This window comes from Aquarana catesbeiana, linkage group LG08 (genome assembly GCF_042186555.1).
Source record: "Aquarana catesbeiana isolate 2022-GZ linkage group LG08, ASM4218655v1, whole genome shotgun sequence".
Classification (NCBI taxonomy): domain Eukaryota; kingdom Metazoa; phylum Chordata; class Amphibia; order Anura; family Ranidae; genus Aquarana; species Aquarana catesbeiana.
In genome coordinates this window covers 50070801-50090421 of record NC_133331.1, presented here as the reverse complement: position 1 = coordinate 50090421, position 19621 = coordinate 50070801, and the positions used below count along the sequence as shown (strand labels likewise).

At 45.2% G+C, this 19621-nt stretch overlaps 1 protein-coding gene across 1 annotated transcript in view; it reads right to left on the bottom strand.

The window, feature by feature from the left end:
• Nucleotides 1-19621, bottom strand: part of LOC141105744 (pancreatic lipase-related protein 2-like) — a 165537-nt gene that overhangs the window by 39927 nt on the left and 105989 nt on the right. The window contains exon 9 of the mRNA XM_073595825.1: nt 18712-18830. Coding sequence (XP_073451926.1) covers nt 18712-18830 — 119 coding nt within the window. The remainder of the gene's footprint in view (nt 1-18711; nt 18831-19621) is intronic.

Below are 19621 nucleotides of genomic sequence, written 5' to 3'. Positions count from 1 at the left end.
TTTGAAGCTTGACAAAGGACACTAAAAATTCTACATCTTGGAACTCTGCCAAAATAGACAATTGTACCCCACTTCCAAGCAATGTTTCATATTCCTATTTCTGCCATCAAATATCTGTGTGCTAAGTATACCTATTTTTTTTTACATAGGGGATAAAAAACTCGGAGGACACACCTCATCCGAGGAGACCACAGACCCCCCACCTCTGGAAGAAGGGGAAATCCACCCAAGCCAAGCAGAGCAGGAGGAGGAAGACGTGGTGGAAATTGGCACCACAACAGGTGAGTGTCTGCGACCACATGCTCGGGTAAGAGATGGATGCCGGCATATTTATAATACATGGTGTTTTTTGTTCCTGTCTTTTTAGGTGATCGTGATGTTGTGGATCCAGGGCATTTTACCTCGGAAAGTGCACAGATCCTGATTGGGGAGATCATGGGGTGTAATAGGGACTTGGAAAACATCCTGAAAAACATCAATGATGTTCAACAAAAAATGAAAAACATCATTGATGTTTAAGGGAGATTTTAAAACCCCTCCAAATCCCTTTTGTTTTTGTGTGCAAAATTTTTTTTACATTTTTTTTGACATATTTGCGAAAAGCCAAATTTTGAAGATGCACACAGTGTGTCAACATGTGCTATCTGCCATCACGGGAGATCAATGGACGCGTTTTGGGGGTGCAACCCCTTCCTCAATAATAAAGTAGCTGTGAGGAAGGGGTTGCACACCAAAAACACGTCCCTTGATCCCCCGTGATGGCAGCTAGCACATGTTGACATTCGGCAATTTGTGTGCATCTTCAAAATTTGGCTTTTCCTGGGGTGACTTCACCCCATCTGAAAGCAATATCAAACACAGTTTGTAAATACTCATGTCTGATATTGCCTTCAAGTTCTACCAAATGTGAACTTTGTAAGTTCAAGGTTTGTGTCTTTCTTGTTGGTTTTAAACATGCCTGTTTTACCTTAAATGGACAGTTCTACTTTTTCTAATGTGACCCCAAAAATTGTTATACAACAAACATGTTGGTTTGTTTTAAAAACCTTTTCTAAATGCACATGTGATTGTGCTGGTATTAAAAAGATGGTTAATCAAGAATGTGTGGATTATTGTCTCAACGCTCCAACACTTTTGTGGTGCTCTAATTGGTGTTTTCTGTGACAATGGGTGTTATTTCCTAAGGGCAAATCCACTTTGCACTACAAGTGCAGTTTCAAGTGCACTTGTAGTGCAAAGTGTCTTTGCCTTTAGTAAATAACACCCAACAATGCTTTGTAATGTTACACAATCACGCCATTTTCGGCACTCAACACATTTCTGTCAGGGTCAGCTAAAAGAAACACAAACAGTAAATGTCACCAAAGATTTGAGTAGTTATTTTTTTTTATTATTTGAAAAAGGTTTCAGACATTGTCTGGCATATTGATAGTCCCCCCTACCCACAAAGTATTCAAGGTATCTTAGCCGGACATCACGGGCACTCAGGGGGGGCAAGCCAGGACGGCCACTTTCAAGCGCCGTCAGGGTTGTTTCAGTTAGAATTCCGGCCTCACGCCCAGCTAGTTGGCAGAATGTTGCCGTAAAAAGTTGTGTAGAACACAGCACGCCAGGATAATATGATTCAGTTTATACTCCGCCATGTGTATGGGTGTAAGAAATAGGCAGAACCGGCTGGCCATGATTCCAAACATGTTCTCCACCACTCTTCTGGCTCTGGTCAGCTGGTAATTAAAAACCCTCTGGTCTGGGGTGAGGGTCCTCATCGGGAATGGCCACATAAGATGGTCCCCCAGCGCAAACGCTTCATCTGCAACGAAGATGAATGGGAGCCCTTCCACATTGTCTTCTGAAGGTGGCAAGTCCAAGCTGCCATTCTGGAGATGCCTGTAGAACTCCGTGTATGCAATGACTCCACCATTGAACATCCGGCCATTTTACCCCACGTCCACATACAGGAACTCGTAAGTAGCCGACACCACCGCCAACATCACAATACTATTGAACCCCTTGTAATTATAATAGTATGACCCCGAGTTGGGTGGTGGGACGATGTGGACGTGTTTCCCATCAATTGCCCCTCCGTAGTTAGGAAAGTCCCACCGCTGGGCAAAGTGGGAGGCCACAGTCTGCCATTTCTGTGGCGTGGAAGGAAACTGTGGAGTCAATCAAGAAAAAAAAATTAGTCATTTTGCACATAAACAGGGAAAGCAGATTAGACACAAAAATTATTGGTCAACATCAAGATAACATTTATTTGAGGGAGTTTTTAAAGACCAAAGTAGAAGGTACACCTATCAGATTCCCCCTTCCCCCCCTCATGGGCCATTTCTAACATTTTAGGGGGGGAACTTTTGGACAGGTAACCCTCTCCACTCCACCCATTATTTAGACGGGAACGAGCAGCGGAGATTCGAGGTGTCAGGTAAGTAAAACGGGGGGGCTGGGGGCGGCGGTATTGTCAAAAGTTTTTTCACCTTAATGCATATAATGCATTAAGGTTAAAATTTTTTTACCTTTACAACCCCTTTAAACAGTACCATTTGAAAGTATACAGGCAGGCCCTTGCACTACATGCTTTGGGAAATTCATCCATAAATCTGACCACAAAAGAGATGGGTATAGTGTATATGGGTTTTTCAAAGTCACCAGATAGATGATTGAGGATAGATAGAGAATTGTTATCAGCTGATTTAGCAGTTGGGGGAGGGAGGGTTCCAAATGTTTTGGGGACCCCCCAAAAAAAGCCTCTGGCACTCTGCCTGCAATTTAAAGCACAAATCACATTTAAAAACATTTTAGGGGGTGTTTGGGGTAAAGCACTACAATGGAGCTGATAAAATACATTGTTAAGTGAATACATGAGGTGAATATAGGGCCAGGAGACCATGCTGGGGAGGTTAGTGAAGGCAAATATGTATGAAGGACAAAAAAATAATTACAGAAAAATCCAGCATGCATGAGGTCAAAGGGGACATTCACAGCATATTCCAATCATGGTAATTAGGGAATGAGGAAAGAAATACAATATATTAACAAACATTAAATACAATAAAATGTGATATTAAAGGATAAAAATCTTACCTTAATATACTCCTTCTGCAGGACCTGGATGATGGCAGAACAGGTCTCTGGGATAATGATCCCCAGAGCCTGGGGGGAGATGCCTGTCGAGAACTTCAAGTCCTGCAGGCTTCTCCCCGTCGCCAAGTACTGCAGGGTGGTGATGAGCCTCTGCTCCGGAGTGATGGCTTGCCTCATGCAGGTATCCTGCCTGCTGATATAGGGGGTCAGCCAACAAATGGTGAAATACGGGGTCTGTCATCCTGAGAAAGTTCCTGAAATCATCAGGATTATTCTCACGGATCTCACGGAGCAAACGCATATGACAGAACTGGTCACGCTGGAGCAACCAATTCTTGGTCCATGAACTCCTCCCCACCTTGTTCATGGACTGGACTTGTGTCAAGGTCAGGACCCCAACACCAAGCCCCCACACAGCACGAAATCTACGAGGAGTACGTATACGCAACATGGCTAGAAAACGGTCGGCTGCTCAGAACGAAGTAACAGAACGCACTGAAGAACAGCAAGGCCTGTGAAGAGCGACCTGAAAAACAGTAACGAACGAACAAGAACACAATGACAAGAGTCACGCGTCACTCGCTGCACGCACTGAAGAGCAGATACAAACCCACAAGCACAAACTGAACAGCAGAAAACGATCTGAAAACCACGAGTCTGAAAAAGCGTGAATCGTCTCTCACTAAACTTTTACTAACACGAGATTAGAAAAAAGAGCCCAAAGGGTGCCGCGCTTGGTTTTGAACTGGCCTTTTCTAGTCTCGTCGTACGTGGTGTACGTCACCGCGTTCTTGGCGATCGGAAATTCCGACAACTTTGTGCGACCGTGTGTACGCAAAACAAGTTTGAGCCAACATCCGTCGGAAAAAATCCATGGATTTTGTTGTCAGAATGTCCGATCAATGTCCGCTCGTGTGTACGGGGCATTAAATCTCTTTTGCAATACCCTGTTATGCTCTTTTCTCTCTTCATATTCCATTAATTCTTTTAATTGATCTCTTTTTAAGATTAGGGTCCGGTAGGTTTCTTTTTCAGCCAGTTTTAATTTTCAAAATTAATTTGCCCCTAATGATGGATTTATGTGCCTCCCAAAGAGTTGCTTTTGACAGGTCAGGGGTGTCGTTCTCCAGGAAGTATTTTTCGATCTCCTCTGTTATAGTTTTTTCGATATCGCTGTCGTCTAATAAATCTTCGTTAATTCTGCATGTACCTCGCCCCATAGGTTCCCCCTGTATTTTCATCTTCAGCATTGCTGGGGAGTGGTCAGATATTGTTGTTACTCCTATTGTTGTTTCCATTAACTCCTCCAGGCTTCTATGTTCCACCATGATATAGTCCAATCTAGAGTACGTTCCGTGTACCGTAGAATAATATGTGTAATCTTTTGTAAAAGCAGACACACACACAGAGACCATCAACTGCCCCGCCCCGCCCGCCCCGCCCACCAGCAAATCCTGTACGTCCTTTCAGCCTATATCTTGTGCAAGGGCACAGCTAGCACCTCAGCACAGGATCGCGGAGTCCACCCTCCTTCCAGGGCGGGGCTTCCGTGGTGGAGGCGGAGCCAATTCCAGTACGCTGTAGCCTGTCTGTGTGCAGCCGACTGACTGAGCTGTGAGGGGACAGAGCCTTGCTATGTGTGAGGTACATGGGCTTGGGGAGTGGTACATGTGACTGGGGGGTGGTACATGTGACTGGGGGGGATTAAATGTGACTGGGGGGATTACATGTGACTAGGGGGTGTGCAGGTGACTGGGGGGGTACATGTGATTGGGGGGGTACATGTGACTGGGGGGTGTGCAGGTGACTGTGAGGGTACATGTGACTGGGGGGTGTGCAGGTGACTGGGGGGTTCATGTGACTGGGGGGTACATGTGACTGGGGGGGTGCAGGTGACTGGGGGGTGTACATGTGACTGGGGGATACATGTGACTGGGGGGTAAATGTGACTGGGTGGTGTGCAGTTGACTGGGGGGTACATGCGACTGGGGGGGTACATGTGACGGGGGTTCCTGTGACTGGGGGGTACATGTGACGGGGGGTTCCTGTGACTGGGGGGTACATGTGACGGGGGGTTCCTGTGACTGGGGGGTACATGTGACTGGGGGGGTGTGCAGGTGACTGGGGGGTGTACATGTGACTGGGGGTGTACATTTGACTGGAGGGTGTACATGTGACTGGAGGGTGTACATGTGACTGGGGGGTGTTCAGGTGACTGGGGGGGGTACATGTGACTGGGGGGTGTGCAGGTGACTGGGTGTTTGCAGGTGACTGGGGGGGTACATGTGACTGGGGGGTACATGTGACTGGGGGGGTACAGGTGACTGGGGGGGTGGTGCATGTGACTGGGGAGTTGAGAGCACTGACACCAGCGCACAGTACTAAGTATTAATTAAAATTAATTGCATATATTAAGAGCACTGGTGTCAGTGTGTTCTATCTCAGTGCTGGTGTCAGTGTGCTCTCAGCGCTGGTGTCAGTGTGCTCTATCTCAGTGCTGGTGTCAGTGTGCTCTCAGTGCTGGTATCAGTGTGCTCTATCTCAGCGCTGGTGTCAGTGTGCTCTCAGTGCTGGTGTCAGTGTGCTCTCAGTGCTGGTGTCAGTGTGCTCTATCTCAGTGCTGGTGTCAGTGTGCTCTCAGCGCTGGTGTCAGTGTGCTCTCAGCGCTGGTGTCAGTGTGCTCTCAGCGCTGGTGTCAGTGTGCTCTCAGCCCTGGTGTCAGTGTGCTCTATCTCAGTGCTGGTGTCAGTGTGCTCTCAGCCCTGGTGGCAGTGTGCTCTCAGCGCTGGTGTCAGTGTGCTCTCAGTGCTCGTGTCAGTGTGCTCTCAGCGCAGGTGTCAGTGTGCTCTTAGCGCTGGTGTCAGTGTGCTTTATCAGCGCTGGTGTCAGTGTGCTCTTAGCGCTGGTGTCAGTGTGCTCTATCTCAGCGCTGGTGTCAGTGTGCTCTTAGCGCTGGTGTCAGTGTGCTCTATCTCAGCGCTGGTGTTAGTGTGCTCTTAGCGCTGGTGTCAGTGTGCTCTATCTCAGCGCTGGTGTCAGTGTGCTCTTAGCGCTGGTGTCAGTGTGCTCTATCTCAGCGCTGGTGTCAGTGTGCTCTATCTCAGCGCTGGTGTCAGTGTGCTCTGTCTCAGTGCTGGTGTCAGTGTGCTCTCAGCGCTGGTGTCAGTGTGCTCTCAGTGCTGCTGTCAGTGTGCTCTCAGTGCTGCTGTCAGTGTGCTCTATCTCAGCGCTGGTGTCAGTGTGCTCTATCTCAGCGCTGGTGTCAGTGTGCTCTATCTCAGCGCTGGTGTCAGTGTGCTCTATCTCAGCGCTGGTGTCAGTGTGCTCTGTCTCAGTGCTGGTGTCAGTGTGCTTTCAGCGCTGGTGTCAGTGTGCTCTGTCTCAGTGCTGGTGTCAGTGTGCTCTCAGCGCTGGTGTCAGTGTGCTCTATCTCAGTGTTGGTGTCAGTGTGCTTTCAGCGCTGGCGTCAGTGTGCTCTCAGTGCTGGTGTCAGTGTGCTCTCAGTGCTGGTGTCAGTGTGCTCTCAGTGCTGGTGTCAGTGTGCTCTCAGTGCTGGTGTCAGTGTGCTCTATCTCAGTGCTGGTGTCAGCGTGCTCTATCTCAGTGCTGGTGTCAGTGTGCTCTCAGTGCTGGTGTCAGTGTGCTCTATCTCAGTCCTGGTGTCAGTGTGCTCTATCTCAGTCCTGGTGTCAGTGTGCTCTATCTCAGTGCTGGTGTCAGTGTGCTTTCAGCGCTGGTGTCAGTGTGCTCTCAGTGCTGGTGTCAGTGTGCTCTCAGTGCTGGTGTCAGTGTGCGCTATCTCAGTGCTGGTGTCAGTGTGCTTTCAGCGCTGGTGTCAGTGTGCTCTCAGTGCTGGTGTCAGTGTGCTCTCAGTGCTGGTGTCAGTGTGCGCTATCTCAGTGCTGGTGTGATGGAGCACACTGACACCAGTGATGAGATAGAGAGTACTGACACCAGTACTCTTAATATATGCAATTAATTTTTATTGCTTGAATTATTTTTTTTTCCCATTATAGAGGTTAATGAGGCCTCATGTCTAGGTTATGCCTAAGGCCTCACAAAGCCTAGAGCCACCTCTGCTCTCAGATAATAATGTTTAGTACAAGAAAAAACCTGCCTCATCTATTTCTATCTGGGACTTTTTCCAGCACTCGCATACTCTTCTGATGCCAGCCAATTTCTGAATGTGAAGTTGTGGTTTTGAAGTGTTGTTATGCACTTTTCAATAATATTTTATTAAACTTTTAAGACAATGCAGTGTGGTACCAGTGAGAAAAGAAGTTCACAAGCTACCAATAAATTGTTATGCCACTGGATAATTTGTAGGAGGCTGAGGGATTTAGCTTTAATTGTTTAAGGGTTAACATTCCTATAGCTTTTATATCTGTTGTGGATGCTATTTTTACCATAAGTTCAAGCCTATTACTGCTGGAAATAGAAAATAAGATGTTACAGCCAAAACTATGCAAAAAAGCCTTTATTCTAGTTGAAATGATTAGGGTGTTACCATGGTATTTATTCTAAGATAAATGTAAAAGTTACAAATTCATTTTATTTATTTCAGGTACTTATATAGCACCATCAATTTACGCAGTGCTTTTACATTTGCATTGTTCATTCACACCAGTCCCTGCCCTCAAGAAACTTACAATCTAAGGTCCCTAACTCACATTCATACATACACATACTAGGGCCAATTTAGCCAGGAACCAATTAACCTACCAGCATGTCTTTGAAGTGTGGGAGGAAACCGGAGTACCCGGAGGAAACCCACGCAGGCACAGGGAGAACATGCAAACTCCAGGCAGGTAGTGTCGGGGTTGGGATGAATGACACATCCAAAATATGTGATGCCAAAACACGGTGTCACTGAATTTTCTGTGAAAATCATACTGTTCCAAAACACCACATACACTATATTGTCAAAAGTATTGTGACGCCTGCCTTTACATGTACATGAACTTTAATGGCATCCCAGTCTTAGTTTGTAGGGTTCAATATTGAGTTGGCCCACCCTTTACAGCTATAACAGCTTCAACTCTTCTTTGAAGACTGTCCACAAGGTTTAGGAGTGTGTCTATGGGAATGTTTGACCATTCTTCCAGAAGCACATTTGTGAGGTCAGGCACTATTGTGGACCAGAAGTCCTGGCTCGTAGTTTCCACTCTAATTCTCCCCAAAGGTGCTCTATCAGGTTGAGGTAAGAACTCTGTGCAGGCCAGTCAAGTTTCTTCACCCCAAACTCACTCATCCATGAATTTATGGACCTTGCTTTGTGCAATGGTCCAAATCATTTGGTGGAGGGGGATTATGGTGTGGGGTTATTTTTCAGGGGTTGGGCTTGGCCCCTTAGTTCCAGTGAAGGGAACTCTTAAGGCATCAGAATACCAAGACACTTTGGACAATTTCATACCCCCAACTTTGTGGGAACAGTTTAGAGATGGCCCCTTCCTGTTCCAACATGACTGTGCACCAGTGCACAAAGCATGGTCCATAAAGACATGGATGAGAGTGTTTGGGATGCAGGAACTTGATTGGCCTGCACAGAGTCCTGACCTCAACCCAATAGAACACCTTTGGGATGAATTAGAGCAGAGACTGCAAGCCAGGCCTTCTCGTCCAACATCAGTACCTTACCTCACAAATGCGCTTCTGGAAGAATGGGCAAACATTCCCATAGACACACTCCTAAACCTTGTGGACAGCCTTCGCAGAAGCGTTGAAGCTGTTATAGCTGCAAAGGGTGGGCCAACTCAATATTGAACCCTATGGACTAAGACTGGGATGCCATTAAAGTTCATATGCGTGTAAAGGACTAAAGGCCTATTGACAATATTGTGTACCATGCCATTTAAAAAAGTGGTGTTTTTTTCATGTCACCGTCAAAGCCACAGGAAAATACCCTTCTCCCCTCTGTATGGTATTTTTTAAAACTTTTTTTGCTTTAAGTGTCCCCCATGGCAGTACCCTGCTCTCATTTTTAGACAATAGCTTGTCTATTAGCCTTAAACTGCCAGAATTTAGTATCAAGGTTTGCTCTCCCATTGATTTCAGTGGGATTCACTGTTATAGGGCGTACACACGGTCGGACTTTGTTCGGACATTCCGACAACAAAATCCTAGGATTTTTTCCGACGGATGTTGGCTCAAACTTGTTTTGCCTACACACGGTCGCACAAAGTTGTCGGAATTTCCGATCGACAACCACGCGGTCACGTACACCACGTACGACGAGACTAGAAAAGGCCGGTTCAGAACCAAGCGCGGCACCCTTTGGGCTCCTTTTGCTAATCTCGTGTTAGTAAAAGTTTGGTGAGAGACGATTCGCGCTTTTTCAGACTCGTGGCTTTCAGATCGTTTTCTGCCGTTCAGTTTGTGCTTGTGGGTTTGTATCTGCTCTTCAGTGCGTGCAGCAAGTTCCGCGTGACTGTATTGTATTGTATTATTATCGTAGTCATTGTATTCTTGTTCGTTCGTTACTGGTTTTCAGGTCACTCTTCACAGGCCTTGCTGTTCTTCAGTGCGTTCTGTTACTTCGTTCTGAGCAGCCGACCGTTTTCTAGCCATGTTTCGTATGCGTACTCCTCGTAGAGTTCGTGCTGTGCGGGGGCTTGGTGTTGGGGTCCTGACCTTGACACAAGTCCAGTCCATGAACAGGGTGGGGAGGAGTTCATGGACCAAGAATTGGTTGCTTCAGCGTGACCAGTTCTCTCATATGCCTTTGCTCCGTGAGATCCGTGAGAATAATCCTGATGATTTCAGGAACTTTCTCAGGATGACGGACCCCGTGTTTCACCATTTGTTGGCTTCGCTGACCCCCTATATCAGCAGGCAGGATACCTGCATGATGCAAGCTATCACTCCAGGGCAGAGGTTGGTTGCTACCTTGCGGTATTTGGCCACAGGGAGAAGCCTGCAGGACCTCAAGTTCTCGACAGGCATCTCCCCCCAGGCTCTGGGTATCATTATCCCAGAGACCTGTTCTGCCATCATCCAGGTCCTGCAGAAGGAGTATATGAAGGTAAGATTTTTTTCCTTTTATATCACATTTTATTGTATTGAATGTTTGCTAATATATTGTATTTCTTTCCTCATTCCCTAATTACCATGATTGTAATATGCTGTGAATGTCCCCTTTGTCCTCATGCATGCTGGATTTTTATGTAATTATTATTTTATGTCCTTCATACATATTTGCCCTTCAATAACCTCTCCAGCATGGTGTCTCCTGCCCCTATATTCACCTCATGTAGTCACTTAACAATGTATTTTATCAGCTCTATAGTAGTGCTTTACCCCAAACACCCCCTAAAATGTTTGGAAATGTTATTTTTTATTTAAATTCAGGCAGAGTGCCAGAGGCTTTTTTTTGTGGTGTCCCCAAATTTTTTGTAACCCTCCCTCCCCCCAACTGCTAAGTCAGCTGATCCCAATTCTCTATCCTCAATCATCTATCTGCTGACTTTGCCAAACCCATACACACTATACCCATCTCTTTAGTGCTCAGATTTATGGATGAATTCCCCAAAGCATGTAGTGCAAGGGCCTGCCTGTATACTTTCCAATGGTACTGTTTAAAGTTTTTGTATCCTATTATTATCTTGATAGGTAATAGCAGAATGTCCAAATGTCCTCAAATGTGTACAGTGTGTATTTATATCTTTGTATTCAGACACTTCTTACCTGTCCAGTGGTCTGCCAATAGTGTAACTAAGGAGGGTCTGTTCCAAGTAATACCCTGTATTTAGGCATTCATCTCTCAATGAAGTGAAGAGGGTTACCTGTCCAAGAGTTCCCCCCCCCTATAATGTTAGAAATGGCCCATGAGGGGGGGAGGGGGAATATGATAGGTGTACTTTATACTTTGTTGTTGTTAAATTCCCCTTAATAAATGCTATCTGGAGGTTGCCCCATAATGTTTGTGTATAATCTGCTTGCCATGTTTCTGTGAAAAAATAGTAATGTTTATTGTTTTTTCCTCAACAGTTTCCTTCAACGCCACAGGAGTGGCAGACTGTGGCCTCCCACTTTGCCCAGCGGTGGGACTTTCCTAACTGCGGAGGGGCAATTGATGGCAAACACGTCCACATCATCCCACCACCCAACTCGGGGTCGTACTATTATAATTACAAGGGGTTTAATAGTATAGTGATGTTGGCGGTGGTGTCGGCTAATTACAAGTTCCTGTATGTGGACGTGGGGAAGAATGGCCGGATGTCCGATGGTGGAGTCATCACCCAGACGGAGTTCTACAGGCGTCTCCAGAATGGCAGCTTGGACTTGCCACCTCCAGAGGACAATGTTGAAGGTCTCCCATTTGTGTTCGTTGCTGATGAAGCATTTGCGCTGGGGGACCACCTGATGCGGCCATTCCCGATGAGGACCCTCACCCCGGAACAGAGGGTTTTTAATTACCGGCTGGCCAGAGCCGAAGAGTGGTGGAGAACACATTTGGAATCCTGGCCAGCCGGTTCCGATTATTTCTGACACCCATCCATATGGCGGAGTATAAACTGAACCATATAATACTTGCCTGCTGTGTTCTCCATAATTTTTTAAGAAAACATTCAGCCAACTATGCTGGCTCAGTTGGGCCTGAGGCTGGAATCCCAAATCCATCAACACTGACGGCGCTTGAAAGTGGCCGTCCTGGCTTGCCCTCCCTGAGTGCCCGTGATGTCCGGTTACGATACCTGGAGTTCTTTGCGGGTAGGGGTCTATCAATATGCCAGACAATCTGTGAAACCTTTTTCAAATAAAAAACAACCAAAAGAAATTCTTTGTGGACATTTACTGCTTGTGTTTGTTTTAGCTGACCCTGACAGAAATGTGTTGAGTGCAGAAAATGTCGTGATTGGGTAACCTTATAAAAAACAGTGTTGGCTGGTACTTCCTAAATGCAAAAACACATTTCACTACAAGTGCACTTGCAACTGCACTGAACCTGCACTTGTAGTGCAAAGTGTATTTGCCCTTAGGAAATAACCCCCATTTTTGCATAAAACAGCAATTACATCACCCCAAAAGTGTTGTAGTGTTGAGACAATAATCCACACATTCTTGAGTAAGCCACTTTTTTATACCTGCACAATCACATGTGCATTTACGAAAGGTTTTTAAAACAAACCAACATGTTTGTTGTATAACAATTTTTGCAGTAGCATTATCAAAAATCGAAATATCCATTTCAGATAAAACAGGCCTGTGTAAAACCAACAAGAAAGCCAAAAAACTTGAACTTACAAAGTTCACATATGGGAAAACCTGAAGGCTATATCAGACATCAGTATTTAGGAACTGGGTTTGATATAGCGTTCAGATGGGTGGAAATCACCCCTGGAAAAGCCAAATTTGGAAGATGCACACCAATTTACGAATGTCAACATGTGCTATCTGCCATCAGGGGGGATCAAGGGACGTGTTTTGGGGGAGCAAGCCCTTCCTCAACGCGACTTTATAATTGAGGAAAGGGTTGCACCCCCAAAACGCGTCCATTGATCTCCCGTGATGGCAGATAGCACATGTTGGCACACTGTGTGCATCCTCCAAATTTGGCTTTTCTAAACATTGAAAAAAATTTTAGAAGATTGGACCACAATAAAACAGGTGATTTTGTGGGGTTTAAATTCGCCCCAAAACATCAATGATGTTATTATGTTTTTTAATAACATCACTGATTTGTTGCTGTATGTTGTGCAATTCGAGATTACACCCCATGATCTCCCCGATCAGTATCTGGGCACTTTCAGATGTGAAACGTTCTCTATCCCTCACATCACGATCACCTAAAAAGAGATAAAGAACAAAAAAAAAGGTCTCAAAAATCTGCCACCATCCATCTCTTTTACCTGAGCCTGTGGTCGCAGACACTCACCTGTTGTGGTGCCAATCTCCACCACATCTTCTTCTTCCTCCTGCTCTTCTTCTTGTGTTGGTGGTATTTCACCTTCTTCCATAGGTGGGGGGTCTGTGTTCTCCTGGGATGAGGGGTGTCCTCCGAGTCTTTTCTCCCCTATGTAAAACAAAAATGGTATACTTAGCACACAGATATTTGATGGCAGAACTAGAAATAGGAAACATTGCTTGGAAGTGGGGTACAATTGTCTATTTTAGCAGAGTTCCAAGATGTATATTTTTTAGTGGCCTTTGTCAAGCTGCAATACTTTACCTGTTTGGTACAAGCTTCACAGATGTAGCCCCCCCTATAGTATACACTGGAGCACCTGTGTGCCCCCCCTAATAAAAATGGTGTTCTGGGGTCCCACACTAGTGCTCCAGTGTCCAGATGTGAAAACAGCTGCTCAGTGTCCTCTCCTTACACACAATCTAGTTGGCATTTCATTCTAGTAACAAACCCATCTACACAAACAAATATTTGGCATCCAAGTAGGCCCCAAAAAATGTGTGAAAATGCATATGGCCTAAACAATGGTGTTCTAGAGGCCGAAAGAAAAATGTTTGATACGAACGAATAATGGGCCCATGAACATTAAAGTTGCCCTTTTAAACGTTACAATTAATAAAAGCATATGGAGCAGAACGAATGGAATAAAGACAGAAAGAATAGGAACACAGCACAACTACTTACTTTTTTGCAGCACTCTCCGGATCTTTCGGTACTGCTCTGGCTCTCTCAACTTCAGGTCCGACCACTGCTTCCTGAGCTGATCTTTAGATCTTCATACCCCGAAATTCCTGTGAAGGCTTTTGATCACTTTAGCAATGATTTTTGCCTTTCGGATGTTGGGGTGTGGGTAAGGCCCATATTTTCCGTCATAGTCGGACTTCCTCATGATGTCGACCATCTCCAACATCTCCCCAAAGGACATATTTGTGGCCTTAAAACGTCTCCTTCTGAATCGGGATGTGCCTGGATCCGGGCTTTCCTCCTCCTCCTCCTCGTTGCTAGAATTAGCATGCACCTGCTGTAACTCCGCCATGTGCTCTTCACCCACTGCGCCGAACGAAAAGGGGCGGGGAATAGACTAGAAAGAACGTCAGGGGCGGGTGGAGTTACACGCATGCGCAGTGTGTATAAAGCGTAACACGCGTGCGTATTACGTACGATCTTTGAGCGGAGGAAGGAGCATTGGACGCGCCGATCGTAAGAACGAAGGTAAGAGACAAACTTGTGCCTATACTGCTTCTAGATTGAGGCCTATATTGTAACAAGATTAGGAGAGTTTTGTCTGACATTAGGCTTTGTCTTGTGTTGTGTTTTGCAGTGAACATGGATATCTTAATGAAAGACAATGACTTCATGTCAGTATTCGTAGAGATGCTAAGTGAGCTGCCCTGTCTGTGGGAGATTACCCACCCCCATTTCAAGAACCAAGCAAAGAGGAAGGCAGCACTGGAGCAATTGTGTGAAATTGTGAAGCAGGTGATCCCCACGGCAGACATCACCTATTTAAAGATCTTCATTGGTGGGCTGAGGAGTACATATCTGAGGGAGCGCAAGAAAGTCCTGGATTCACAGAGATCCGGAGCAGCAGATGACATCTATGTCCCCAGGATGTTGTACTACGACAGGCTGCACTTTCTGGCAGGCCAGACTGAACCCAGGCCATCCCTCTCCAGTCTTCCTTCCACGCTTCCTTCCCCCCCCGGCTGAGGCTTCTGACGCCCAACCTGGGCCTTCCAGGCGATATGTGGAGGAATCCAGCTTGAGCCAGGTATAGCATTACTCTAAATATTTCTGCTTGTCCAATCAATGATGTTAACTAGATGTTAGTTGGGAGTACTAATTTAGGATTGTGATTGATGATGCAAAACATTACAACCATGTCCCTTTATCATACACAGGGAAGTCTCAGCCAGGAGGTGGCCGGGCCGAGCCGGCTGGCTGATCTGCAGGTCCCTCCACCCCCCCTGAAAAGAGAAAGTGGCAGTAGGAGAAGTACCCTAGAGGAGGCTGCTATAGCATTCTTTTGGAGGGCTACAGAGGTCCTGGGAGCACCCCACACCATGGAGGAGAACATTGCTGCCTTCATAGCCTATAAAATGCAGAGGATGGAGGAGGGCCAAAAAGTCTTGTGTGAGGCCCTCATATCGGAGGCTCTGGAGAAAGGTATGAGGGGCCAAATTACACCTCAGACACACCTTCGCGTTGGTCCTCCTCCTCCTCCTGCAGGTCCTCCTCCTCCTCCTCCCTCTCCTCCAGGTCCTCCCAGTCCTCCTCCAGGCCCCCTCAGTCCTCCTCCTCCTCCAGGTCCTACTCCTCCTCCTGCCACATCTCCAACTGCACAGCCACAGCCCGGAAGGAAGCGTGGAAGGAAGACCAGACAGTGATTGCCCTGGGTTCAGTCTGGTCGGCCAAAAGATGCAGCCTCTTGTGGTACCACAGCCTGGGGACACAGATGTCATCTGCTGCTATCCGGATCTCTGGGACTTCTGGACCAGACTGCCCTCCCTTACATATGGACTCCTCAGGCCACCAATTTTGATGTTCAAGAATTGATGTCTGCCGTGGGGGTCCCAGGCTTCGCTAATTTCTCATGTTGAGCCAGTGTTGCCTTCCTCTTTGTTTGGTTCTGATCCCTTAATAAAGGATTTTTGTTTTGAATTATACTCTCCTATGTGTTTTACTTCAAAAATGACAGTTTGTTTGTGAGGATTCAGGTACATTTCAAATATACAATGTGAAATGAACAAGGGACACTAACACCAAACAATCTCCTGGAGATTAAATAATAAAAGATATCAATGGTGTTGGGGTAATTTGACACACAAAACACACACAAAAATATTCTGGAGTAAAAAATAAAAATAACATTGAACAAAGATCAGCCTTTGAAAAAATCCAAACATTAAATAAAAAAAAAGGCTTAAAATCCCCCAAAAAATTAAATAAAAAAAACAAATTCTGTCAGATGTGACAACTAATAACAATATATTCAGGGAATCCCAATAAAAAAAACAAAAATAAAACTTTGTGAGAAGTGTGTGTGAATATGAGCAGCAAAACTACTTCATTCTTGTCACATTATAAAGAAGAAGAGAGTGCGCTGTATTAAACCATTTTTAACATTGCAGCGTGACGAAAGTGCTGTATCCATTGCGAACGCTAAGTTTACCAGAACGAGCTGTCCCGTCTCGGAATTTCTTCTGAGCATGCGTGGCACTTTGTGCGTCGGAACAGGCCACACACAGTCGGAATTGACGCGATCGGATTTTGTTGTCGGAAAATGTTATCTCCTGCTCTCCAACTTTGTGTGTCGGAAAATCCGATGGAAAATGTCCGATGGCGCCCACACACGGTCGGAATTTCCGACAACACGCTCCGATCGGACATTGTCCATTGAAAATCCGACCGTGTGTACGGGGCATTAAGTTTGGGTTTTCAATTAGGATTTACCAACCCTCCGAAAATTTAACCTAGACAGATTCACCCATCCCTACTCTAAAGCTTTCTTCAATACCTAAATACAAATGTTTCCATATATAGGAATACTGTATTACATTAAAAAGGGGATCTACAGTGCCTTGAAAAAGTATTCTTACCCCTTGAAATTTTCCACACTTTGTCATGTTACAACCAAAAACGTAAATGTATTTTATTGGGATTTTATGTGATAGACCAACACAAAGTGACACATAATGGTAAAGTGGAAGGAAAATGATAAATGGTTTTCAACATTTGTTCTATCCACCAGATGTTTTATACTGGTTATTTGTACCTGTGTTGTTAAATTTACATGCAAAATGTGTAATTTACTTAAGACAATCATATGTGGTGTGCAGGCTCCATCTAGCGTTCCTTTTTGGTATTGCTGCAGTTCTGTTTATCTGTTTATTTGTATGTGTAGTTGAGGAAGTTGTCAGCAAGCAGGGAATTCTGGGTACAATCTTAACAGGAAGTCAACCATCCACCATTCTTTTCAACACATTGCAAGAAGAAAGTCATGTATTTCTCTATCACCATCACCCCTTAGAGAACTTAAAAAGTCTATTTCTGTTATTTTGTAGATTCACCTGGCTTGTTCTAATAAAACTGAGATCAAAGAAATATGGTATCCACAGTTATTGGGATAAGAAGGTTTAGCAATCTGCTCCTTGAGACAGAACAACATTCTTTACAAATAAATATGTGAAAAGTGTGGCAATACTCAATACTTTGTAGAACCTCCTTCAATTACAGCTGCAAGTATTTTTGGGGATGTCTCTACCAGCTTTGCACATCTAGAGAGTGACATTTTTGCCCATTCTTCTTTGCAAAATAGCTCAAGTTCTGTCAGTGTGCAATTTTCAAGTCTTGCCACAGATTCTCAGTTGGAATTAGGTCTGGACTTTGACTGGGCCATTCTAACACATGAATATGCTTTGAAACCATTCCATTGTAGCTCTGGCTGTATGTTTAGGGTCGTTGTCCTGCTGGAAGATGAACCTCCACCCCAGTCTCAAGTCTTTTGCAGACTCTTAACAAGTTTTCTTATAAGATTGCCCTATATTTGGCTCCATCCATCTTCCTATCAACTCTGACCAGCTCCCTGTCCCTGTTAAAGAAAAGCATCCCCACAACATAATGCTGCCACCACCATATTTCACGGTGGGGTTGGTGTGCTCAGGGGGATGTGCAGTGCAGTTTTCCGCCAACCATAGCATTTTGCTTTTAGGCCAAGAAGTTACATTTTGGTCTTATCTGACCAGAGCACCTTCTTCCACATGTTTGCTGTGTCCCCCACAAACTGCAAGCAGGACTTATTATGGCTTTCTTTCAACAATGGCTTTCTTCTTAACACTCTTTCATAAAGGCCAGCTTTGTGTAGTGCACGACTAACAGTTGTCCTGTGGACAGATTCTCCCACCTGAGCTGTGAATCTCTACAGCTCCTCCAGAGTTACCATGGGCCTCTTGGCTGCTTCTCTGATTAATGCTCTCCTTGCCCAGCCTGTCAGTTTAGGTGGATGGCCATGTCTTGGTAGGTTTGCAGTTGTGTCATACTCTTTCCATTTTCAGATGATGGATTGAACAGTGCTCCATGAGATGTTCAAAGCTTGAAATATTTTTTTTATAACCTAACCCTGATTTAAACTCCTCCACAACTTTAATCCCTGACCTGTCTGGTGTGTTCCTTGGCCATCATGATGCTGTTTGTTCACTAAGGTTCTCTAACAAACCTCTGAGGGCTTCACAGAACAGCTGTATTTATACTGAGAATAAATTACACACAGGTGGACGCTATCTACTAATTAGGTGACTTCTGAAGGCAATTGGTTCCACTAGATTTTAGTTAGGGGTATCAGAGTAAAGGGGGCTGAATACAAATGCACGCCACACTTTTCACATATTTTTTGTAAAAAATGTTGAAAACCATTTATCATTTTCCTTCCACTTCACAATTATGTGCCGCTTTGTGTTGGTCTATCACATAAAATCCCAATAAAATACATTTACGTTTTTGGTTGTAACAAAATGTGGAAAATTTCAAGGGGTATGAATATTTTTTCAAGGCACTGTATATCTGGGGTTCTTACAATAGAGTTAACCATAGTTTTGTATTTCTCTTCTGGTTCTTAAAGCTCCACATGGATAATAAACAGAGAACCCAGATGGTCTCCTCCCTGCTCCCGAGTCCCCCCTAATTTAGCTGTTTTTGGTCACAGTTCATATTGGCTCTGAACTTACCTTCTGGAAGGCATTGTAGGATGATGCAGCGTACCCCATGAACCCTTCAGGATTGAGAATACTCTCTGTGTAATATTTGTAGCTGCGCAGGTGATTGCATGCCGCCAGATCTTCTACCACTGAAAAGAGGCATTGAGACCAACATTCAGCATTTCAATTTCTCCACATCCATGAAGGTGAAATCTATACAGGGTCATGTGTTCATATACTGCAAACAGTCCATATATCCAATAGTATCTCTACAGTAACATTACATCTTGGTAGTCTTTCCCTACAGATGAAAAAGTACACAATCTTGTACTATAAACTTCTCATATTTACTTTTTTTTGATCTGTTAAATATACCATTGAAAGCATCTTTTTATATCTCTTAACCGCCTCACGACGATATACGTCGGCAGAATGGCACGGGCAGGCAGAATCACGTACCTGTACGTGATCTGCCTTCCGCGGGCGGGGGGTCCGATTGGACCCCTCCCCGGTGCCAGAGGCGGTCGGCATTTCTCCCCCGGCGATTGTAGATGAGGTTGAGGCCATCCATTCATGGCCCCCCCTCACGATCGCTCCTGGCCAATGCAATCATTACTCTGCTGCTGTATAGTAAACAGCAGCAGAGGAAATTATGTCATCTCTCCTCGGCTTTTCCGTTTCGGCGCCGAGGAGAGAAGACATCAATGTGAGTGTAAAACACAACACACACACAGTAGAACATGCCAGGCACACATTACACCCCCCGATCACCCCCTATTCACCCCCCCCCCCCCGTCACACTGACACCAAGCAGTTTTTTTTTTTCTGATTACTGCATTGGTGTCAGTTTGTGACAGTTAGTGTTGTAGGGCAGTTAGTGGTAGCCCCCTTTAGGTCTAGGGTACCCCCCTAACCCCCCCTAATAAAGTTTTAACCCCTT